At 42.4% G+C, this 26,263-nt stretch overlaps 1 protein-coding gene across 7 annotated transcripts in view; it reads right to left on the reverse strand.

Moving 5' to 3' along the window:
• SLC4A4 (solute carrier family 4 member 4) overlaps positions 1-26,263 on the reverse strand; it is a 268,875-nt gene that overhangs the window by 84,846 nt on the left and 157,766 nt on the right. For all 7 annotated transcript variants that reach the window (XM_073340388.2, XM_073340382.2, XM_073340384.1 and 4 more), the window contains one exon: positions 7,381-7,538. In XM_073340388.2, the coding sequence (XP_073196489.1) occupies positions 7,381-7,538 (158 nt within the window). The remainder of the gene's footprint in view (positions 1-7,380; positions 7,539-26,263) is intronic.

The following is a 26,263-nucleotide window of genomic DNA, read 5'->3' on the forward strand; positions in this document are numbered from 1 at the left end:
CCCCCTTCATAGGACATTGGCCCACAGGAGGAATGAGAAAAGGCCTTTGTGTCAACAGCATAACTAATGTATTTCTTCCTCTGAGATTCACACACTTCAGATAATCAAAACTGGCTACACTAGCAAATTAGGGGATCAAATTCTTCCTTCCGTTTATGTGGTCCTCAGAGTCTTTCCTCTAAAGACCTAGGTCACTACACACACACACACACCCCGGCTCAGATATCAAGCAGGTTTCTTTGTATTTTCTTCATCAGACAAGTGCTGTGATGGCACTACACAGAGGGGTCTGGCCCCCAGCAGCAACCCATGCAATCTAAGTCATGAGCCAAGTGCAGGCAGCAGCTAAAATGCAATACTGTCCAAGTGTGATATAGCCCAGAGGTTCCCAAACTGGACTCTGCAGACCTCTGGAAGTCTGGAAAGCGCTTGTTGATGGTCACATAATGCTGGCCCCTTTTTGTTTCCCGCTGCTAAATTCCCTTAGAAGGACAGCTACGTTAAATACTTCCCCAACATTGTTCCTGTTCCTAGATAATCCTGTATATGATGGGTGTCGTCACTGCAACGGCTGGAGAAGGGATGGAAAGAGAGTCCCTCAATTTGTGGAACCCAAGCAAGGCAGAATTCTAGCCCTTGTGCTCAGGGAGGGGTGCATGGACTGCTCACTCCCATATCCCTCAGAGCTCCCCTGTGCTCCCAAAAAGGGTGGGACCACGACTCTCCTCATCCATCAGTCAGCAAAGCAGACTGGCCTCCTGAGGTCACCTTAGAAGGAGAGCAGCAGGCATCCAGGCCAGGTAAGGCAGGTGAGCTAGAAGGGCAGTGTGGGGTGCATTTGTGATGGTAAGAAACTGTTTTCAATTTCTTAAATTATTTATTAAAAACAATATCCTTGAAAACATCTAATATTTCCTTTCTAGAGCCATCAATCCCACAGAGCTCAGAAACACACTGCACTGCATTTGCTCATCAGTGCTTCTCTGGGGATGAAATATCTGGAGGATTCAGCATCCAGGACAGCTACTCATGTGTGAAGGAAAACTATTCTTTTAAATCAGGCTTTAACTCTTAATAATTTAGCTAAACTGATTGAGCCTGGCACGCCTTGTGTTCCTGGTGGGGATACACAACACAGCCTTGCTGATAGTAAATGCTTCATAGCCACGGTTCATGGCAGATATTCATGTAAATGGATTATATTTTTAATTTACACATATTGCAGGGATCACTATCTACAATATACTAAGTGTTAATCCTTTATTTGACACCTGTTGGACAACAATTGCTTATTACTATGTGCACACTTACTTGATAATATCTTCAATATGAAATCATTGCTCATTACCTTCTCTGCCTTTGCTTCTAATAACTGCTCATGTATTTAGAATGAGAGAAAGTAGCATCCAGAAAGCTCAGGCTGCCAGAGCTGAGGTGCTAACAAACAACCTGCTGACCCGTTATCTAGGTCTTGCAGCCATGTTTTTATTTTTAAAAGGTGCCAGACTGACAGCTGTCTATCTACGAACAGCCACAGTCTAGGCAGCAGGAATGCTAGCTTCCTACATTCACCCTGCCCCTGTAGCTCACCCATGAATGAGCTGGGTCACAGCTGAGCAATGGAAGGGTAGTTCAATCCCCAGGCCTGACCACTGGCATCTCCACTGTGCTTGCTGAGAAGAATGCCCATTCATTTTGATGACAGTTTTGTGATATGGCCACCTGTTCCATGGGAACTGATTTGAGACAATGTAGGCCAGACAACGCCAATCTGGCATCCAATGCAACCTCAATATGAAAGATGCTGTTATCCAGTTACCAACCCAGTCCCTTAGCTCGTGGTAACAGAAGACAAGACAGACGACCTGTTTTTAGGATTTCAGTTTACTTAGCAGAGCATGGGAATTATTGCAAAAAAGACAATTTTCAGCAAATCCTGTGTCTCATCCTGGGTTTCATGAAGAAACACTACATAGCAGCGCAAATGCACTGTAAATCCATTCGGTCTGGAAAAGGGGTCAAACACAGGCACAACAGCCATATTACTGCACTGCTCTCTAGCAAGAGATTAAGGACCAAACTCAGCTTGATGTAAATGGACACAATCCTCGTGCATCTCAGTGGCAGTCAACACCAGAGATTTTGGTGCCGAAATTAAACCCAGCTTGCTAGAGGGATACACGAGGGGTCAGGTGCCATGCCTGCTTATGCTAAAGAATATGGACCGAAATCTCTACTAAATGGCATAAATAAGCATCAGAGTTCAATTTGAGGGGGAAATGTACTTGTGATGTGGTGTAGAGACCCCACACTGGGTTGAGGCAAGAGCGAGCCACACTGTCCTTGGGCCAAGCCTGCCTGCAATCCCTGTGTGGTAGCTGCTAATCCAGGAGGCTGGGCACTCCATATATAAAAAACCATGGCAGAGCAGGAAGTATCACAGACAAAGTCAGGACTGCCCACACATGGGGAGAACCCCTCTCCCGCCAAAGCTGGAAAAAGCCAACGCAGGAATTTCCTTAAGGGTTAAAGGCAGTTACTTCAGAAAAGGGTGTTGTTTTCTAGTTTGTTTCACTGTTGCTATATATTTTGTTCCCTTGATCAACAAAGTGATTGCACATGCCTCCTTAGCGGAAGGGAAAGGCCAGCTGGGTTAGTTTTCCATCAGAAACCGATGGACACTGGACTGGACACTGCTTGATGGCTGGGGCGCTATTTGTGGTTGATCTCTGGGAGAAGGAAATGAGAACTCCAGACAGGTGAAGTTGTTTGTTTTTTCCTCCTTCACCACACATGAAGATTCATTGTTTGGGCACCTTATCAACATGCCACCCAGCCGGTTGCTTGCATGGTGTTATACAGCAGCAGAGACTGAGAAATGTAAACCCTTGTTGCCACGAGTCAGGATTCCCCAGAGAATGCCCCAAACCTGGAAAAGTTCCAGTGAGCTGCAGTCATTGAGACGAGGCTAATATTCTGAACAATGAGCAAGACACACAAATTGTGTCTACACTTAAAAAAAAAAAAAAAAAATCAGACCAAAGAAAAGGATGATCTCATTATTAACCAATGAACTGGGAGTCTGGAGATCAGGGTTCAACTGCCACAAGCTTCTTGTGTGATCTTGAACAAGTCACTAGATTTCAGTTGAGGCTTCAAGGCATAATAATGGTGCTGCAGAATCACAAATTCGACTATGCAGTTCTGTACCGATAACCCCCGCCCAGATACCCTTAAAACTCCTCTCTTGGTGTTTCTTGACCATCTCCCCCCATCTTAATGCAGCAGAGGGGGGAGATCTGAAGGTAATCTGCAGAATTTTAGTCTAGAAGCTTCATTAAGACCCACCCAAGTCATTAGCGTAAATGTGGTAAATAAGTGCTTGTGAAAGTGAGAAATTCATAGCACTGTAGACTTAAAATTAATGAGTAGAGACAACAGTGAGCAGAATAGACACGATTTTAAAAGCCTGGGAAATCCAAACTAATGGGCAGACACAGCACAGGGTGAAGGGCTAATGATGCCTCATGGAAAACTCTGAAAAACATTCTATTGCAAAACAGCTGTTCTTACAGTTCCTTATCTGGATTTCAATTCCCCTGTTTTTTATTGCCAAGGATGGTAAGATGGCATAAGAACAGGGTCTTTGTTCAGCCAGAGCTCATGGGCTCTTCCTACTTGCTTTTAAACAAAAGTTCTGTTTTCATGTAAATATTCTTAGTAACGAAGCCTAGGCAGAATGATTTCTAAATAGAAAATCTTTCAAAGATTTCCATTAAGCATCAGCTGCTCTGCAACTAAACATTATTCTGAAATCAAAACCAAACAACAATTAGAAGCAATAAAAAAGGAATACAGAGCCAATACATAACAGGCAATCAGTCTGCCCGATACAGTCTAAATAACCTATACAGTAAAATGTGTTTGTTCTCCATTTCCAAAGCAACATGAAGAAAAGGAATGAGGATGAAGGGATGCAGAGATTAGCTTTTCACCTTGTGGAGAGCTCAGTGCAAAGCCTACCTGTAAGCCATAAGACTTTGGTGCTTGCATCCTCCTCAATGAATGCCCCCTGCCTCCTTGAAAAGTTACAGCTGATATGTTGTCCATGGGAATCAAGATTAATTTGCTTTGTTGTTGCTTTGAAAGTGGAAGCACCAAGATGTCTAACATACTTTTCTGAGTAGCCATGTTATGTCATCTTATTATTAGGAACTTTTTCTTTTCCCTTGCTTTCCCCCAGGTTGTTGTTTATGATGTTCACTACTTGTGTCAGATCTCAGTTTATGCCCTGATCCAGCTCCCATCGAGTTCAGTGGAGCAGGATAAGACAGCATCCTTGACTGTAAACTCCTTGGGGCAATCACTTGGTTCTAAGAAGCACTCAACATATTTATGGATGCTCAAGAAAAATAGGCTAATTAATTAAGAGCATAAGAAGCAATGAGTGGGTCACCTGGTAAATACATTTCCAATTACAAAATTATACAGACACCCCAAATAAATCATCGCTCACAGTTCTAGACCAACATTTTCAAATCTGGGAGCTTAAAATTAGGCTTCTGACTCCATGTTTAGCCTCCTAAATAGAAATGGGCTGATTTTTAGAGGCACTGAGCAGCTGCAGCTCCCACTGCAATCAGCAACTGGCCTTAGGCTGCAGTACTCCGTACCACATTTGAAGTCCGTGAGAGGGTATGTTTGCAAAGCAATGTAAGTCCAGACAGGGTTACTTTGACTTGGATCTGTGCACTGCAGTATGGATACCAGCACCCTCGGTTTGAGATGGGTCAGAAAATCCTTAACTTAAGGTTAAAATGCAATGTAGACGCTCAACCCCGGGGTTCCCTGATACAGGTCAGCTGACTCGAGTCTCACTAACCCTAGGCTTACATTGCTGTGTAGGTACAACTGCAGCCCAACTCCTCAGAAAAATTAGGCCACTCTATGTAGGAGACTAAATATGGCTTGAGGAAGTCTAAGTTTGAGCACGTACATTTGAAAGTTTTGGCTGCGGTCTTTATCAGATAACATAAAAGGGAAACCAAAAAAAAAAAGAAAAAGGTCCCACCTATTGCACCTTTTAGGATCTGAGAGTTCTGAAGTGCACTTTACGGCAGGCATGCTCACTGCACAGGGAGGTTAAAACAAACGATTGAATGATGAGCTAGTCCATCACAGCCAGAGCGGGCTCTTCTGGGATTTCCTTTATTAGATTTCACAGGATGCAACCACTGCAAATGGCTCCTCATTCCTCACAGAAGCAAGTTAATGAGCCTCCCTACTCTGATTACAACTACTATTTGGCTTGGAGGACAGCAAATGGATATTATTATTTCCTGGAAAAAATGTTAACATGGAAGGATGTATTGTTTTCAATAATGCTCTGGAATAATTTCGTGAGGTTATTAAGCTTTTCTACCTCCAACTTCTCGGCTCTCACTATCAGAACAAAGGATGTCTAATTTTACCTCTACTGAGAAACAATCAGACATGTATTTAAAAAAAAATAAAAGCAGGATCAGGCTAGTGACTGAAGTACTGAAATGTACAGCACCCAGTAATGCTGAGACAGCAAAAACAGTTATTGCTAAAAATAATCCACCCTATTTTTCCCAATGTATTCTGTAAAAAATACCCTATAATATAAACAAATTAAACATACTCAAACATTTCTTAGCATTTCCATTCTAATGCTCCAGTGAAATAGATTTCAGACATGCACACTGCACCATTGTTAATAAGCAATGTTACCTGAACATCAGACACAGGTAAATCTCTTTGAGCCCAGTTCATGACAATTACTGACAAGTTGCCACTTACCCATGATTATTTAACTTGAATATGGGCCATTTTGATTCTGTGTATTTCTGATGTTAGTAATATAAGTTTATAAACTTTAGACCTGTGGACTTTTGACAGATTTATCTTCCCATATCAGTTTTATCTTGTGTCTTAATAGTTTGTTATTCTTTGCTCATGTGAGTACTTTATGTCTCCTCTTATGACATTTCATATGATATATATATCCTCAGACTTTCTCAGCACTATGCAAATATTACTTGCATCATACAGTGGATGCACATTAAAAAATTTTAAATGTCCACGTAAAAACAGGTATTTGCACACTAATGCTTTAAAAGTTATCAGGACATTTCAAACTCAGTATTTACAGTTAATGTAACCTAAATCTGAAAACTGATATTAAAACACTTGTATGTTGTCAGGTGCTAATATGTAATGGTATTAAGTGGTAATTGTGTATTCTCAGTAATGTATATTAATGAAGCACCTCTGCTAGTGAGGTGGAATTGAAAAAGAACGTTATGATTTAACTGCAATTCAATCTGTATGCAGATAACTCTTTTGATTATAACTTTATTATGCTTCACTGGTGCTTTAAGTACATTTTACTATATACTTTTAATACTAATTACTTTCTGGTTTCTGTCTGGAATACACAAAAAATGCAGCACATGTATCTAAGTTTCTACACTTTTTGAAAGTGACATTGCCGTATGTTGCATAGAGAAATAGTATGTAACTGCATAATTAAAGACTGTATTGTTATGCGTATGAATAGACCCTTAACTGTCATATATTTCATTTTGAGAGTTAATGGCCCTGATCCTGCCAATGTTTATGCATATGCTTTATTTTAAACGTATGAGCAATCTCATCCACATATTTGAAGTTAAGTATGTTCACATTTACAGGATCAGGGCTTACATTTTCTAACACAAAAAGGGACATGGTTACTTTAAAAAAAAAATCACACTTCTGCCTGAAAAATCTGCACTCCTTCTAATAACAAAGAACACCTACAATGACTATTATTGAAATATTTTGTCCAATTTATTCACTTTTCATATAGGACACCACTTTTTTTTTTTTAATGCCAGGATTTCACCCTTTGCATCTTATCAGTTTCACTGTCCCCCTTTTATTTGTAGGGTTCTTTGAGATAACAACAAGGGAGAGAAAAGCATTTTTAAGAGGAAGAAAATGTACTTATAAAACCAGAAAAAAGTACCAGGGAATTCAAGGATGAGCGTAGTACTTTCTTTCTTTCCCCCCACCAGATTTCAAGTTAATAGTATCCCTTTAGTGTTACATTAGTATGTGCTTATGTATATTCATAGATTAAAGATTATTTTTATAGATTAGATATTTCAATAAATCCAAGATCCCAATTTGATTAAGCAGCAGAAGGGGTGATCCGTTAGCATAGTTCTGACAGTCTTGGTAAAAATATATAAATCCACTGCAAGTTACATTATGGAAAGCAATGGAGAAGGTTCCCTTTTGGGATGGTGTCATTATTTTAAAGGTGAAAACACTTTTCTGATTTATGTTGCATGCTGGGGGAGGCTCTCTTACCGGGTAGGAACGGGGACTTCAGTCAAAGCACCCAGCATAACTGCCTGCTGCAGCCGGACGAAGGCAATGAAAGGGTTTTCCAAGAAGTCTACCTCACCAACCAACACATTGGAGGCCTCAGCATCCCGGGGCAATTTCTTCATAAATTTATTCTTCAGCTGCGGCAGAGAGGGAAAGGGAAAAAAATGGGTTCTCTCATTAGGCAGATTAATATGACTACATAATCAAACTAATCCAATTTTAGCCCCTCTCCTGTTACACTTCCATGATCTTAGAACATCCACCTGAACATATCACCAACACTTCTTTGCAGCCAATATCTAGTATAGCCATGTTATTTTATCTACTGAGTATAGACACGCACACAGTGTTTTTTGTATGACCCACCCCCATCCACTCACAACTGTCAAGCAGAGGTAAGACAGGGAAAAAACACCCACAGTGGTAGTATGTTTCCCCCCACAAGCTAAAAGAAGTCAGATAGTTCTCCCCACTAAAACAGTTAGCAATGCTACCCTTAGGGTGGAGAGCCAAGATGCTTCTGGATGAATGGGGACAGGTCATGCCTCTTCGGGCTATAGTTTCTCTGAACTTCTAGTTTCAGGAAGACAGCACTGCATCAGGTCACCTTGAAGTTTTCATTGCAACCGTAAAGGTTAGAAACTTTTAACAAATGAAACCCTACATTCTGCAGGATCTGATGGCACCAACAGGGAATATGGCCCACTTCTACCTCTTTGTAGAACCAGTCAGTATTTGCATAGTATATATCCTTCTGTCCTTGGCACAGTGGGAAAGCGTTAATGGAAGGATGGAGCACTCTATTAGCCTACCTTGGACTTTTAGGAGCAGAGCTGTGATGCTGATAACCCAGATTTCCCCAATCCCAACTTTCCAGGCCATCCCATTCACTGACCCACTGGGAGCTGTGGCAGCTACTGCAGGAGTTTTCTGTAACTGCTCTGCTGGCCCCAGCTCCTAGGGTGGAGTGCTGAAGCAAGCAGGAGGCTAGCTGGCAATTGCCCTCCACTCTCCACAATGCCCTCTGCAGTCTCAGTGCAGGGCAAAGAATAGCAAAGAGGCAGCCAGGACGGGAGCAGTTGTTAGAAGCAGCCAGTGCAACACAGCTGCAGCATCCACCCATACTCTTATCCTATGGGGGGTGGGAAAGAGATGTGGCCTATTTCCCCCATGACTTTAAGGGACCAAGGAGAACAAAGGCACATTCAACTCTGGGGAAGGAAGGGGTGAAGGGACCAGAGACATCATTAACTCTGGGGAAGGAGCAGAGGTAAAAATTGGGGGAGAAAGCAATGAGTGAGAATTTCAGAGAGGAGAGAAGCAGGACGACTGGGGTGGGGGAAGGCAGAGCAGGAGAAAGATTCATGTGTTCCCATGGAATGCAGAGGAGGAAAAGTCCCTTTCTATTGCTGAAGGAATGAGAAAAGGGGAGATGTCTCATGCAGCTGTTCAAACACCTGCCAGTCTCCCCCAGACACACCAGAAAGGGGGAGCAAGCCCCTTGATCTTCCTCTAATGAAGACCCAGTTTACCAGTTCTCGAGTACGGGCTGGCTAGTGACGCTGGAGGATCAAAGGTCTCCTGCGCGTGTTGCCTCCTTAGTTTTGGATAAACATCCAAACTTCTAGATCTTAATCCATATCCCAAACCTTTGGAGGATCTGCAAACAGTCCTATTAAATCACATTCTAGTAGTGACTCCTCGCTCTTCTACAGCAAGTCTCAGCAGTAGATCTTAAAAGGGCTTTACAAAGGAAGTCAGTATCAGTATCCCCATTTTACGCCCCAGAAAGCACACAAAGCCCTCTGAGAAGCCGAGGTGAGGCTGCTCGAGATGGCAGGATTGGCAGAGACATTCACAATATTCCCATCTCTCCCACAACTGTTGTACTATCCTGTTGCAGTCCCTTTAATGCAAAACTCTTGCAGCTCTGCGACTGGGAACGAACGAACGAACAAACCAACCAACCAACCACACACACACTCATTTATTTACTCACCCACCCACTCTCCAGTGGAGCTGCAGGAGTTTTATAGTTTTATAAATATATAATTTGGAAAACAGTCTAGAAATTATCATATGCTGAGTAGTTTTCCTGAGGGTTCTTCCATTGATGTGCTGCAGGAGTTATTTCCTTTCTTCTGTGTAATTACAAACTTTTTTTTTTTTTTAAAAGGCACATAGTGATGCCTACAGTTAGGGCTGCCTAATCATCTCCCCGATGGAATTTTCTTCAGTTGTTTTTAAAACTTTCTCAACCATTTGCCTTTTGAGCTGAGATTTGCTATGGTTGGTCTCAGCCCAAGCGAGACCATTTTCCCACCCAGAGAAGCGCAGGTTGAGCAAAAGCTACTCTTCATAATTGGCAGGGATGTATCTGCGTGAGATCGCCAGCATGCCCTTTGGAAGCCCAGTGAAAATCTGTTTGCATTTGGGTGAATAAAAGGCTTCTGGAAACGTACACTTTTTCCCCACCCCGCTTTCACATGTTAACGGATTCACTCACTAACAATCTCCCAGCATTCTGTTGGCATAACACCTGCCAGAGTGAGTCCAACAAGCAGAATTTCTCATTTAATGTGCAGGTGAGTATGAAATATTATCTGTGAGGGTCTGAGCAGAATTACAGATGATATGCAAAGGTGTGTATGTCAAGGCGAGGATGGAAATTTAGGGGACAAGACCAGCTAATCCATTAAATTTAGGGGACAAGAACAGCCATGCATACCCTCAATGAATTCATGTACGTTACAAAACAAAAACTCAGCTTGTATTTAAGTGTCTATGTGATATTTTTAAAAAATCGAACTGTACATAACTATTGTATTTAAAAGGCAGCAGATGTTAGGCAAGGACTGTTGTTCTTCCCCCATCCTTACCCTAATAATAGACACATTTCCCTTATTCCTGCCACATTATTTAAACATGAAAATAAACACAGCCCAACCCGAACAGATGTAATTGCAGGTAGTACTTTAGCTATGCAACTGAAGTATCCTCTGATGCTTCCATAACCAAGCAGACATCCATTATTTCTTAATCAAGCCATCACAGTTAAAGTTTTATCCCACCAGAACAACTGCCAACTTGATGGATTCCATTCCCCTCTTCCTCTGGCTCAGAATACCTTCCTCTCGGAACCAAACTTTGCATGGGAGTTTCAAGCTAAATAAATACACTGTTAATGTGGAATATGTACTTAGAGAAACCATAAACACCACTCTGCCAAATCCTCAACTGTTGTGAGTCAGTGGCGCTCCACTGACTTCAGTGGAGAAATTCATTTTAATGGAGCTATGACAATTTACACCAGTTGAGGATCTGGCCTCATTGCCTCCCAAAAGCCCCAGAGTACATGCAAACAGCATGTTTTAATATTTATAAGCAGGAAAACATTAAATGCATGGGAAAAACATGAGGCTTATGCTAATTCCCCTAACCAAATCTCTGCTCGTTTTAAATTTAGGCTGCTAAATAATTCCCTGCTTGTTAAAGCAATGCTGGAAGAATCAACACATACACAGGAGTCAGGACATGCTCTGCTGAGGTCGTCAAGGAATCCTCTCACTGAGTTCTAGCCAGGGTTGGATTTCCAATTAGGTACAGTAGGCATGTGCCTAGGGGCTCCTAAAAGTCAAAAGTGGATTAAAAGTTTAATTTTTTAAGGAAAACATGAAGGTCAGCTGTAGGCAGGGGTTCCTGAAGATGCTGTGCTGAGGGGCGCGTAAGGTGTAACTCTGGCCCTGGTTCTAGCTAGTCTGTAAATTCCAGAAGGCTTTACACCGCCAGGAAGGGCTAGGGAGAGAGGTAGTGAGCAGGGTCCACTGGTGCATGGAAGCACAGCATTTCCTGCAGGCTGGCCCTGAGGAGAATCCAGCAGGGACAGACCCGCTGCTGGGGGGAGGAGCAGGCTTGGAAACTTAGTGCCTCCGATCAAGCAGCACGAAGGAATACCTGCTTCCCAGGTCTCTTTCTCCAGGCAACATGCTTCCTTCTCCTTAGCACACAGGACATCAAACCCTATCTCTCTCACAGTGATTCCATTCTCCCCAAGGAGGAGTTGTGAGGAAATCATAGCGGCTCAGGAATCAGGACCTGCGACTTGCTCCCTGTGGGGCTGTGCAACAGGGATTTAGCAAAGCCACCTTTCACAACGCGGATTTGAAACTAGTTTGTGCACTAATTTCTGGGGAGTATCAAGTTGGAGGTTATAGGCACAGCAAACATTGAAAGGTTTGTTAGTATTTGTAACCAATGTTTTCTCAACTTCTGGGGTAAGACACATTGCCGTGCCTCACTTTACAGTGATGTAGCACATCAGCAATGGAGGAATCAGGAATGGTCTAGTTATTACATAGTCCTGCCTTGAGTGCAGGGACTGGACTCGATGACCTACTGAGGTCCCTTCCAGTCCTACACTTCTGTGATTCTGACTCTAATGTTGCCAACTGTACCTGGTGTGTGGATGAAAGTATTAAGATGTATATCTTTCCATCAATATCAAGTGTGCAGAAAGACCATCTATGGTGAGACACAACATGCTCACAGACATTCTCCCAGCAGATGTTTGCTCTCTAGGGATGGGGGTGCCTTTTTAAATGATACTGAAGGCATGAACAGCAAACAGGATCAAAATAAATGGACCACTACTCTCTGAAACACAACCATGCACTTGGCACATACAACTCCCTAAGTCACTGTGTAATCATATTGCTGTAATCTTCATCCTTCCTTGTTCCATGTCTCCCTTTTCTTTGTCACCCTCACTTGTGGTGTCAGGGCTAAAATTTAGGCTATTCAAAAAACAAAGCAAATTAAACTTTTCTAATAAAGTCAGTTAAACTGAGAGCAATGTAGCTACCTACTCTACTACGTCATTTATAAAACCCAGGCACTTTAATAGCAAGAGAATGAATTGTTAAGGACACCATCAATCTTGTACTATCCACATAACAAACAGAGGTGTTATTCCCATCACGTAGGAATATGCATAATCACAATACAAGGAGCCTGATTCTCCACTGCCCAGCCCCTTGTATAGTCATGTACCACAGTGTAAAGTGGGTATAAAATGCTACGAAGTAAGACTTTATACCCATTTTGCACTCACTTTACCCAGGGGTACATGACCGTGCCAAGTGCTGGGCAGTGCAGAATCAATCCCAAGAACCTGAACTCTGACCCATGTAGGGGCCAGGTGGTGATTATGCTGTGCATTACTCAGACAATGTCCTTTATATTGAAGGGATCTCACACCCGAATACAAGATACTAAGGGACAACAAACAGTGACTCTCAAGTTATACCAGGGACTTGGAAGCGGTGAGAGAGGAAGAACCTGAAGCAATCACATATGGCACATGCCTCCTGGCTATATTCTGACTCAATGTAGTTTTCTAGTGAAGACAAGCCCTAACGTTTAGCCTATAGAGCTAACCCTGCTCCAGGGTCAGATTGTGCCCATGCGTACGTGTGTACACATATTAGAGAGAGAAAGAATATTTACACATTCTTCATATTTTCTCCTATTTCCAATGCCAAATAAAATTGGTTTCATTTACAATAATGGTCACTGCTGACTGTTACATAAGGGGATAATCTATTTGGGGCAGCCCCAGCGGTGGAAACCCTGTTTTCTGATCTGATCAGATCAGAAACAGGGAGAAAAATTCTGGTCTTTGCATTCCATCTAAGGTTGGGTAACCACAAGGCCTGTCCTCAAAGGTCCTTTTAAGAATACTGGCTGCGGTCAGCATAAGCACAGATAAAGCCTAAAAGACAGGAGCAGTGCTAGATGAGGTGACATAGGGTTAAGACACCAGTAAGGAAAGAAGTGTTGAGATTTCAGTCACAATCTTAGCAGTGACTCTAGAAACTCAACAAAGTGGCAAAAACACACAAAAGCCTAATGGGGTTTAGACGTTTTATTTATATGTTTCCAGTAATTGTTCTTTAAACAAGACAGGACTGTACCTAAGGTCTTATACTATGCTCATCACCGTTGTATCTGAGTGCCAGAGGGACTTTACTAACCAGCTTCTCCCTGATCAGCCAACTGCCAGAGTTATTCTCATTTATGTGTCTTCCCTGAAAGTACAGCTATAGCTTCAGACTAAAAATAGTTCCTTAGAGCCTGAAGGTTATTCTTCTAATCTCTCCACCTACATCCCATAATTGCACCACTCACGATGTGAGAATACCCACTGGGCAATAAAACAGGCATTGTCTAGGCAACAAAATGTAAGTTTGTAGGCTAAATAACGTAGACAACATAATCAATTACTTTTGACTTCTTAGGTGGGAAAACACTGCAGTAGAAGTCTAATTAAAGAAAAGCATCTCTTGGCTGCTTTCCTGTATCTTCCTGGCAGTAGAAATCTACGAGGACAGGCTTTGGTTTAGCACTGGACTGCACACACTTCTGCTGCATTTATTAAATTAGCCCAAGAGGGACTCTTGCATGGCAGGCCTGTACCCGAGCCACTAGTCCTGCGCATCACACTTCCCCAGTGACAGCAGCAGGAAATCTCCTGGAGCAGCACGTCCATTTTCACGTGACTGCTGCCGCCATGGTTCCACTGGCGGCTGTGCCCGTTTTTGGCAGGGGCAAGGCAAATAAAAAAACAATGGGGGTGTGGGAAAGCAGTGGGAAGTGCAGAGATCAGCACAAGCTGGCAGTGTGGCCTACTATGCAGCCTCCCAAATCAGTCGGACACCAAGCCGTTCTGACACGTTTTTCCAAAATGCTCAGTCTTAAGTCTAATTTTGATTTTTACCATCAACTTCAGTGACAGTTGAGATAGACCAATGCTGAGTCCTTTTGACAATCTAGCCCTTTATATTTACTGCTGCTCCTGGCAGTTTTGAGGTTACTATGAAATAATAACAGGACTTTTTTTTAAAAAAATTATTAAAGAAAGAGGGAGATTTTAGGCACTGCATGGTAGTTCACGGAATTCATAGGCAAAAGAAACCTAGAAGTATACCTGTCCCAGTAAGTCTGGGGAAGCTTTGGCAGACTAGTTAGGGAACAGAGGCAAGGGAGGAGATCCTGCTTGAAAAACAAGCAATCGATAACATGAAACCATGATATGAATCTCTAATTAGCACTATGTCGTCCTTTTGGAGAGCTGCTCCAGAAAGTAGAGAGATTGAAAAAAAAGCTGATTTAAACATTCTGCTCAGCAGTAAGAACCTGAGGGTGAAATCCCAGTCCCGCTGACTTCAAGATTTCACTCTCAGGGTATGTCTACACTGCAGTTAAACTCCCGCGACTGGCCTGTGTCAGATAATTTGGGCTAACAGGGTTCAGCTGTAAAACTGTAGGGTAAATATTCAGGCTCATGCTGGAGCCCAGGCTCTGGGATCCTCACCCTTCACAGGTTTCAGAGTAACAGCTGTGTTAGTCTGTATTCGCAAAAAGAAAAGGAGTACTTGTGGCACCTTAGAGACTAACCAATTTATTTGAGCATGAGCTTTCGTGAGTCTAAGGTGCCACAAGTACTTTTCTTTTCACGCTTCACAATGTTCCAGAGCTCAGGCTCCAGACAGTCTGAATGTGCACACTGCAATTTTACAGCCCCGCAGCCCAACCCTCTTGAGTCCTGGTCAGCTGATCTGGGCCAGCCCCAGGTGTTTAACGGCAGTGTAGACATTCCCTTGGCTAGACTCTGAGGGTAAGAATCAATGATTCCATCAGGGGATGGCTGGAAAATGGAATTGTTTGTTTGTCCAGGGCACTGGGACTGAAAATAAGAGATTGGCTAGGACTGTGTTTCAGCAAAACAGCCCACATTAAACTTTGCTAAACAGGTTACGCCAGTGGTTCTCAACCAGGGTTATGCAGAGGTCTTCCAGGAGGTACATAAACTCAACTCGGTATTTGCCTTGTTTGACAACAGGCTACATAAAAAGCACTAGCAAAGTCGGAACAAGCTAAAATTTCACACAAACAAAACGAGAAAGTCAGCAATGTTTCAGTAATAGTGTGCTGAGATACTTTTGTATTTTTACGTCTGATATTGGAAGCAAGTAGTTTTAAATGAGGTGAAACTTGGTGGTACGCAAGACAAATCAGACTCCTGAAAGGGGTACAGTAGTTTGGAAAGATTGAGAGCCACTAGGTTAAACATGTGATGATTTAGTTGTTGGTCCTGCTTTGAGCAGGGGGTTGGACTAGATGACCTCCTGAGGCCTCTTCCAACCCTAACCGTCTATGTGGCTAAGTGTTTTGCTGAATAGAGAAACTGAAACGCATGTGTACATGCTTTGACAAGTCAGAGCCTCGGGGAGGAAGCTCAAGGCCTGATGTTTGGGAGGGTTTGTCATTTTGGTGGATCAGGCCCATTTATCCTTAACCTACTCTTTTAAAATGAAAGCACCATAGCTAAGCATTGCAGCAGCGTGCAAAGCTTTTCTTAATTCATTTGCAGCAAGTTCAATGATGGGACGACTGCAAATCGGTGCTTACGATCCATTTTGAACCTCTCCCCCAAGCAGCTTCTAAAAAGATCCAAGTCCTCAGCAGAAACAGCCTAAAAAAATTAAATCATCACAATCGTAACAACTCCTGCTACTTTTTCTATGCGCTGCTAAATTGAACACGTTCTTCTGATCTGACCATTGAGGTCATTAGACATCGAACATTTTAACACTGAACTTCTAAAGGGGCACAGTCAACTAGAAAAATCACACCTCCACTGGACATATTTTTAACCAACTGTTTTTACAAGCCTCCCCTCCGATTACAGGAAGTGAAAGAGATTAATGAACAAACATTATTTCTATTAGGTCAGTTTGTTTACAATGTGCATCTGATAGCACGACGTGTCTCGTCGGCTTGACTGTTTTGGTGATGACCAGCTATACTTTCTACCTCTCGTACTAGCACAAGGCTATCATGGTCATGCACTACACTGAGCGAAACTCACATGCACACTCCTCCTCAGAGTCTGAATGTGGTTGCCAGCAACACAACAGCAGAGACGCTGCCTTCCAGGGAGGCAGGATAACCTTCTTGTGGTTAAATCACTGGCCTAGAAATTAGAAGACCTGGATTCAATTCCCTATTCCACTACACATTTCCTGTGTGACCTTGGGCACATTACTTAATTTTTATGTGCTTCAGATCCCCCTCAGTAAAATACAAATAGCATCACTGCCTCTCTCCTACCTTTTGGCGGTCTTTTCTATTTACACGGTAAGTCCTGGGGAGGAAATGTACAGTGCCTAGCACATGGGGTCCCAAACTCAATTCCCACATCTCCCACTCTGGCACTAATACAGACAATAAATAGCCACCACCACAGTGAGGTTTCCAAGTTTTGGGTCAGCACAGTAAGTGTATTTCCCAGAGCCCTGCATGGAGCCATGAAGCAAGTGGAGTCAGTCAACAGTTTCCTTCACTCTCAGTGAGGGGACCTAATTCTTCCCATCCCAGCCACATGCACCAGGGACAGTGGGCCAGATGAGCACTTAGCTTCCCAGCTCCTGCGTGGTGCTATGGAGCACTGGGCTCCTAGGGGGGGAAGGGGCAGCAAGATGGTAGGTCTTCATTCCCTGGCATTTGTCTGCAGGTCCTGGGAGGGTACTGGGAAACTGAGGCCTTACCTCAGTGCTGCTGCTACTGACAGCGCCAGCTGGCAGAAGCGTGTGCAGGGGGAAGCTATGGCAGTTGGACGCAGGGCGGCCCCAAGCACATTTGGAGATTCTGGTCTCACATCTGCCTTCCCATCCTGTACTGACAACTTAAGTGGTTTGAAATCTAGCATTGTCTGTCTGTCTAAAGTGCTAAAGGACCCGCTGCTGTAGTGGCTTGGGCCAGCCACCCGAGAACAGACCCGTTAGTCAGGCAGACTTGAAGTCAGGCGGCTAGTCTGTGCCACCACCTGTACTGCAGCATCCACGCTGCTATTTTTAGCACACTAGCTTGAGCAGAGCTAACGAGGGTCTGTCTGCCCAGGCCAGGAGGCATGCTTCCAGCTGCAGTGTAGACCTACCCTAAGTCAGTGTTTCTCAACAACCTGCCCGTGGACTGGCGCCAGTCCCCGGTATCGAAAAGGTTGTGAAACACGGCCGTAAGTGACTTAGAAGCACAAGACCCCTAAAATCCCCAAAAATCACTCATCACTTTTCAAAATCTTGGCCTACATTCTTTGGGGCAGGAACAGTCTCTTCCTAGGTGTTTGTGCAGCACCCTACACAAAGGGGTCCTGACTCTGACTGAGGCCTTTGGTGCTACTGCAAAAAACAAACCAAAAACACTGAACGCAGAAGAGGGGAAGGAACTGCCCGAGATACACTGCTCTTCTTCTGTGGCGCCCGGCACATATGGGCAGTATTTCACAGGCTAATCCAGAAGATGACTCTGGGAAAGCAGGAATTTCAATAAGTCAGTCACTAACTACGGCGTTTAAAAAACCTGTACAGCTGAACTAAAATTTTTCATGGAGAACCCCTCAAGCTGAATGGAGAAGCCCTTTAGCTAATCACGTTATTTTAATGACGTTTCAGCTGTTGAGAAGCAGCTTGTAAATAATACTTAGAATTAATCTTAAGAAGAGCCTGTTTGCATGTGTGTGTGTGTATATTAATATTTGATCACTTCTGGCCTAATGAGAAGCTGCCAAATAAAAACCTCTGTCACATGAGCTAAAGTCAAGGTAAACCACACCACCAGTTGCAGAACAACTGCCAGCAGCTCTCTCAGAACTTGAAGGCCTGCAAAAGCTTAAACTGCTTGTTCCTTTGAGACTGTGTGCTGCATTGATGCCAGATGGTGTCAACAGAATACCTACTATGCATGCATTTGCAAAGGATAACTTTATAGGAACTATGACTGATGCTTCTTGTTATTGCTACTTGACTTTGGCTACCAGGCAAATAGCGAGAGCAACACTTACTGATGATCTGAGAACAGCTGAGGGTATGAATGCTATATCAGCAGGGCACAAGTAGCATTCTCACAAAAATATGCACACACATTGTACCTGTACTTGCACACATTTCACTCCCTGTATTTCTGTGCCAATGGGTTTTTTTTGCAGTTACACCCTGCTTTGAAAATCTGGCCCCAAACAGAAGCATGAAAGAAAAAAATTTCTGTAAACCTAAGTCCCTGTCACTTGTTTGATCTGACCTAAAAGGAAAGGATTGCACATGCTGTCCTATCCTTAACTGTATACACAGGCCAGCTCTCTGCATGAAAAACCATTACCCCAAGACCCAGCTGCTTTACTGAGGAGAGACAAAACACAATTATTCAAGACTGATACCATTACACAGGTACATGGAAACATTAATATGCTGGGCCAGATTTATAACAAAAGCATCAATAAAACAAGATCAGCGCTACATGCTGTTTGTAACTCATCAGCTGCAGTAAACTTCATGACATGCCTTCCTCCTGTCATCTTTGAAATGCAGGTTACAGCTCCCCATCCCATTGAGCTAAAATCTTTCAGTCACCATCACCACTGGGTTTAACCATCAAGAATGTTGCTTACTTGGGGGGAGTGGGGGAGGAAATTGTATAGTTAGAGTGAAGGAACAAAAGCCCAAGAATGTAACCTTGTGGAAGACATGCTCTAGAAAAGCAAAACTACCAAGGCCAGCTCATTACGCAGAGAGCAAAATTCTACCTTATAGAACACTTTACACTGACTATTTCTCAGAAACGTGTACTTTCTCCATCAAGGTCCTGCTGCTTCACTTTGGAGGAAGGGCAGTTAAGGGAAGGGCAGGTCATGTAAGCTTTACTTTGGGTCAGATCAGAACTCAGCTCACTGAGTAATGCCCAAAGTAATTTTTTTTTGTAAAAACCCAAGCACTGAAAGCTATTTATAGTGATCTTAGATGGACAGAAGCTCCACTTAAAGGACAACAAACAAACTGTACTCCAGCTTAAAGAAGGTTTCAGAGTAACAGCCGTGTTAGTCTGTATTCGCAAAAAGAAAAGGAGTACTTGTGGCACCTTAGAGACTAACCAATTTATTTGAGCATGAGCTTTTGTCGAAAAAAGGTTACTTCACTATGGGCCTGACCCAAGGCCCACTGAAGTCAGCAGTCTTTCCATTGACCTCAATCAACTTTGGTTTAGGGCCTCTAAGAGGACTCTGCTGTCTAGTGTTAGTGCTTAGTTCCTCACCAACACCATCACGCCAGTTCCTTGGACCCCATTCTGCTTTCACGCTGGTTTTACCATGGTGTAACTCCATTACTTACATGGAGTTGTTGGCAATTCACACACTGCGTGAGCAAAATCAGGCCCTTTATCTTTCTTGGCCTGACCCAACTCCCATTCAAGTCCGCTGAAAGACTCCTATTGACTTTAATGGGCAATGGCTTGGGATCTGCGAGAGGAAGATATTACTGGAGTTTCCACCCACACAGCTGATGAGATGTGGCCAACAGTTGTCTTGTCCAAGCCTCTATGCAGGAGAGGGCATCAATTAGATACCCTAATATTGACTCGAATTCGCACTGACCCCCTGTAAATGTCACAGCAGTTAAATCCCTGGCTCTCCTGGCAGATTAGCAGGGAATCTTTCTTTCCCTGCAAGTACTTGTAAGTGCTGTTTTAGCAAGGAGAGCAACATCAGCATGGTATGATCGCCGAACTCTAGACAAAACAGCTCCCCCAGCTAGAGGGAATTCTTTTGGAGCTGGTCTCTGAATTAAGCACCATTTACCTCTGGCACTTAGAAACACATCACCAATTTAAACAATTCAATACAATGGGATATTCTAATAGGGTGGCTTGCTCTTTAGGGCTGGGGGGCCTAGGGCTAGCCAACCCTGATTATGGAGGTGCCATAGCTGGGTTGAATCAGGCGGTTCCACTATAAAAACAGCATGAAGCTGCAGTGAAAGCGGGCTGCTTGGGGACAGCAGAGACAACTAAGAGTGAGCAGTCCACCCCCATGAGCAACTTAGTTATACAGACATAAGTTGGTGGTGTAGACCAAACTTTAGTAAAGGGCTCTGAAGAGGGGGAGGAATTGTTAGCAGGGTGCCACAGAGTGACCTCTGGCCACAAGATGTCTGACCCTGTTACAGATGTGGATAGTGTTTTGAAATCACCCCAGCACATGAAGTGCCATCAGTTCAATTAGTCATACAAGATTTTAACACAACACAAACTGTGAAATGATACAGTTACAATTTGATCAGAAGGAGGCCAAAACAAACATCCTGAAGATGTATTTCCCCATGAATCTCAATAATAGTAACATTCTAATCAGTTCTCTGTATGGCTAATGGAAGGCTAAATGTTTTGTGGGTGCAAGAAGAAAGGACCTGGCTTCCTTCCACTTCCAAAGTGAACAAATTATGCTATATTGAAACTCTCATTTCTGACAATGGTAGGAGGACAGTATCTATGGCTACTTAAAGGGATGCTGTCAAGTTAAAAAGACTCATTGCTGAAAGAAACATCCTTGCCTATGCTACCAACAACACCTTTCTGCGCATTTTAAAAATCTGATCTACTTTATGCCCTTTTTCCTTTTGGATTTCAGCTTGGGCAATCATAGCATAGTATATTTCACTTTTGTTTCTACTCAATTTCACTTTCAGATTCTTGCCCACTAGCACAAGCAACCAATATTTTGCAACACAAGTGTACTTGTTTAAAAAAAGTTCTCACTGGAATTTTAAAAAAATCATTCTGGAATTCCTTTAGTGCTACATGTTTTGCCTGACCATACTCAAAACCCGTTACACAGAAATGTTGGGGTTTTTATTTTTATTTTTTACTGCTGAATAGTGGGGAAAAAACTGAGCAAGTAAAAACTAGTCTGTTGGGCAATCTGTGTATTTATGCGTATAAACAAAATAAATGAAGTCTTGGCATTAACTAGCCTTCCTGGAAATGTCTGTTTCCCTTTTTTAAAAAGGCGTCAGCTAAATGTACAGGAAGAGAAAGTCATTTGCATTTGAGACCCATGGAGTAAAACTAGGTCATCCATGCTGACAGATCTAGAAATTAGGAATCCCTGCTGGTGATTTGGAAGATTAGTCCATTCCGTTTAAACAGTAAAAATCAGCCAAGCACCCTCACAAAAATCAATCAATGGACTGAGTTCCAAACAGCAGGAAGTCCTCAGCCCATCCCTCCCAGGAAGAGAATGAGTGCTTCTCTGATCCAGCCAATTTCTTTTTAACTTTAGAATTAGCTTTGGCAGAGGCTTCTGTTGATATGGAAACACTGATTTGGGTAAGCACTGCACACATCACACCAAATAAGAAGGGTTTTGTGCATCTCTTTGACTAAGCACTCCAGCTGACCACACTCATTCAAAGCCTTTTTCCATCCTGAACACAAGTCTTGTCAGCTCGAGAACACACTAGTTCACTCTATTATCTATATATCAATACATATTCCATTATGTATACGTTACTGCACATACTCAACAATACGTTACTGTTAACATACCCAACAGACCTCCAATAAGATATCTGTCCATCTTTTCTTCTATTTCAAATATAAGCCACCAGAAAAAAGCCTTTAGGGGTTGCCAAGCTCATTTTAACAAAGCATGAAGGACCAACAGATTTTGCACAGTACTGGGAATGCCAGCACTATTATGTAGTAAAGAGCATCAGATTCCCAGGTTCCTGTGGAGTATTCACTATTTCTTCAAACAGAGGTAGCATTATGAGATTCAAGAGACTGACAAAGGACAGATTCGAATTCACATGAAACATACAAGACATTGAGTTCGACTTCTGTTTGCAGACAAAGATCTGTCCTGTGAGCCAAACTGCCACTGAAAAAAAAAATCCCCAGGATAGACAAAACTATTAAATATAGGCAGTTGACGTATGACCCAACTCCATATCATGTCACTAACAATGTGAGTAAGCTTGTGCCCCTCAAATTCTGTGGGAGTCAGCTGCACAAAGGGGAGGAAGGATCTGTTTATGAATGAGGCCTGAGACAGGGATTTAAGGGATCAGAGCTCTATACACTAACCACCTGTATGACCTTAGGCAAGCCTCAACTACTGTGCATCAGTTTCCTAACAGGGGGGGTGGGAGACAATTAATTATAGGCATATTGCACTTTCCCCCTTCCAGCTAAGGATTGCCAAAGTTAGATTTTAAGGGACATTGCCAGATGAAGACAGAGCCTAGATTTGGATCTTGTAAAAATAAGCTTTCATGTAAGTCCTATAACATTTCCTTGAATTAATCATACATTAGCGCATTTGTAAACGTTCTCCTGCATGTTGGCAACTCAAATATTGCAAGAACATGCCAGTGCATGAGAGCCTACAACAAAACAGAACAAAGTCGAGTAACTACAATGGTGAAAACGACTAGTCTCTTTTCACTGAAAATCAGAGCTAGAGGGGAAGAGAATCTCAGTGAAATTCAGAGACATCACGCTGGGAAGAGTAATAAACACCAGTGAGGACAGAAAGAGGACACAAATTATCTATCGCAATTAAAACCAAAGGCAGAAAACAACAAGATGAGACTCAATGTTTGGCAGAGGCACTTTTCATTTGGCATAGGCATCCATTTTATTACTGTATAAATTCAAACATACAAGAACACGAGCGAATAACTCTGAAGACATATCGTCTGTAACTGGTATACACTCAGTGGGAAGGATAAAGCTGGACAGAAGTAATGCAGAGAAAACCCTCATGTGGTGGTGTTAAACAGAAAATCTGAATGAAGTTTGCAATGCCCATAAGCAGTAAAACTAGGTCACTCCAGTTTTGGGCTGCATACACAGAAGCATTAAAACATCCCAGAGAAGGGATCTAATAGCCCTCTCTTTACAACTCTGCTGCAACAGCACCTGGAATATTGTATTTATTTCTGGGCATCTCGTTACCAGAAGGATGTTGACAAGCTGGTGTCATCCATAGAAGACCAATAAAAAAATGATCAAGTGGTTAAGGGGGATAAACGTATAAGGAAAGTTTTTAAAAGTGCTAAATATACAGTATGTATAACTTGATTCACAGATGACTAGCAGCCCAATCTTCTCCCATTTAAATAAATGGGAAAACACCTATTGCTTTCAATGGAAACAGGACTATGCCATAAGAAAGCATAGGACAATTTAAAGGGGTTGAACACCAAGGAGGAAGAGGAATTATTTAGGGTGATGTGTGGGGAATAAAACTAGCAAAAATGGGGTAAAGTTTGGGTAGTTAGAAGGTTTTTCCTAACATTCACTGAAATCTCTTAGCATGTGGAGTACCCTCTCATCTGAAGTGGTGGAAGCTCCATCCCTTGGGACATTGCAAACTAGGCTGGGCAAAACACTAGAATATTTGCTGTGAAGAACAATCATGCATTGTTGGGCAGGGAAATGCACTGGATGGACTAAAGTTTTTTCCTTCTATGGTTGGCTAAATGCTGAGAAGTTTTTTCAGGTTATATCAGCTTTTGCAATCCATGCATTATTTGTAATATATTTTAAAAATTATCCTTACATATATTATTAGCAGGCGTTCCCCCTTAACTACACCATGAACATGAAAGTATTTCCATGTCGTCCTTCTACTTCACTAGGTTATGGTCTGTTCACTGTGAGGAGAAGGATTCCAGGGTACCCAAGAGTTCTCTTCTATGTAAGCAGTTAATGGTAACCATACACTCCAAGGCTTGTCAGATTCTTCATCATGAGCACTTCCCAAACAGGTGGAGCACAGGAAGGAAGCAAAAACAATCTGATGCAGCAATAATAATCTCAGTAATGGTTTTCCTTTCCAAAAGGATTCACCTGTATTTTCTAGAACAAACCCTGCAAGGATCTATCCAAGTTAATCTGCGAGGCTGGTATTTTTTGACAGCGCTCAAAATGTTAATTATGTCCCTTACACTGGTGTAATTGCGATATGGTGTTAACAAAGACAAGAAATATTCTCTCTTTCTTCATATCATCTGAAGAATCCCCCATCACTATGCTCTGCTCTTGGGACACATAGAACATCAGTTCGGACTTTTATTTATAAATTGGAAAACAGAAAGCAAAACAACATTTGTCCAAAAGCACCAGGACCTTTCCTTGTTGGGCTAACTGTAAATAATTGCTATGTTGCCCACAGCTGGTGTCTTCTGAAATAAGATAAATGAAGGCAACTGATTTGTGGAAGCTCCTACATCAGGAGGGAAGCAATGGGTGTTCTGTCAACACCAGAACGTGCTAAAAATGGAACACGCCTCCCCATTAATTATTTTTTATAGATTTGCCAGGGGAAAAAGTAAAACCGATAAATCATGCTTAAAAATAGCATTTTGTGTGATTCATTTAAGTTCAGGTTAATAATCAGCACTAATAGGTTCTAGTGGAGAGGTGTGACTGACTCAGGACCATGCTTGCTTCTGAAAGAAGCTCATAATGCAGAATCAATTTGCAGTTACTTGTGCAATCTAAATTTAACAAGGTACAATAAGTCACTTTGTCACTGCCGGGAGGGGCACTCTAGCCCACTGGCAATGAACTCAGGCTTCAGTGCCCTAATAAGTGCTAGTTTAAGACTAAATCAAGACTGGATGTCTTTCTAAAAGAAATATGCTCTAGTTCAGCCAGAAGTTACGGGCTGGATGCAGAAAACAACGGATGACGTTCTATGGCCTGTGTTATGCAGGAGGTCAGACTAGATTATCACAATGGTGCATTCTGGCCTTAAAAATCTGTGAAAGCGAACAGCGCCCTGCCCCTGACAGGGGGAGATGTGGAGTAGTTATTTCCCTCTAGAAGGTTACAGACATTCCCACTCCTGTGACTCAGCTATAATAGGAAGAAAAGGAAAATGAGAGAGGGAGGCAATAAGGCCCCTTCTATACTGCAAACACAACTATGTGAGGCTCAGCATGCCGCAAATTAGACTGTTTCACAATTTTAGCCTGGTTATGATCATGGTGACTTTGACATTCCCGTTGTAAAAAGCGAGAAATGCCAAATAATGGGACACCTTTTACTCATTGCCAGATGCCAACATAACACCTTTCCACTGACAGGGACAGACTCTGCATGGTCACAAGGGACTTGCTTTGGCAGGTAAGCCACTACACAGTGTAGCCTAAAACCATAATCACAGCCTCAGCACCATCTGCAAATATACAGGTTTGAGATATGTACACAGTCTCTCTATAGGATGTCGTGTGTGTCTGTGGGGGAAACGTAAGATCTAAATTCAGGTTGTTCTTTGTGTGCATTTAAGATCCACAATTCAGATTTTCTGCGAACTCACCATTTTGGCAACAGACCTTACTTATTCTTGTTGTTACTGAGGCTTCAAAATAATCCATTTTCCATGAGTTACGTGCAGGAAAATGAGTGAAACGTATGATTTTAAACTTAAACTAGACACTCCTCTTTTCTCTATCTTAGAAACCCAGCACAGAGCTTTATCACTTCAGGCTTTCCACCTCATTTTATTATCAGCTGTATCTGCTTCTGATGACAATGTCATCCTATTCCAAGTACAAGAAAGAGACCTTGGATAAAGTATTATGCAAAGGAAATTTCTTAACCCCGCCACTATTTATGGAGCAACCTGTTCTTTGATACAGGTCTAATCTGACTGCTTATCACATGGAGTCAATAACCTGCAGTCAATAAAGCATATTTTTGTATTGGGAGAGAGAGGGGCAGATTTACACTAAACTAGTGACAAGATTTTTTTTTTTTTTTTTAAGTAAGTGGTGATAAAGGCAAGCAATTTGTTTTCCAAAGATAAGATCACAGCATAAAGTGCAAAGATAGTCTATAATTATCTAAGGGAAAATTAACCATTTAGATCACAAACAACCATAAAAATAAAACAGGTATTTTGCAACTATCGAATACTTGTGAGGTTTACACATTTTGGCTTCAATTCAAAAAAGCACATAAA

This window comes from Lepidochelys kempii, chromosome 4 (assembly GCF_965140285.1).
Source record: "Lepidochelys kempii isolate rLepKem1 chromosome 4, rLepKem1.hap1, whole genome shotgun sequence".
Taxonomy (NCBI): Eukaryota; Metazoa; Chordata; order Testudines; family Cheloniidae; genus Lepidochelys; species Lepidochelys kempii.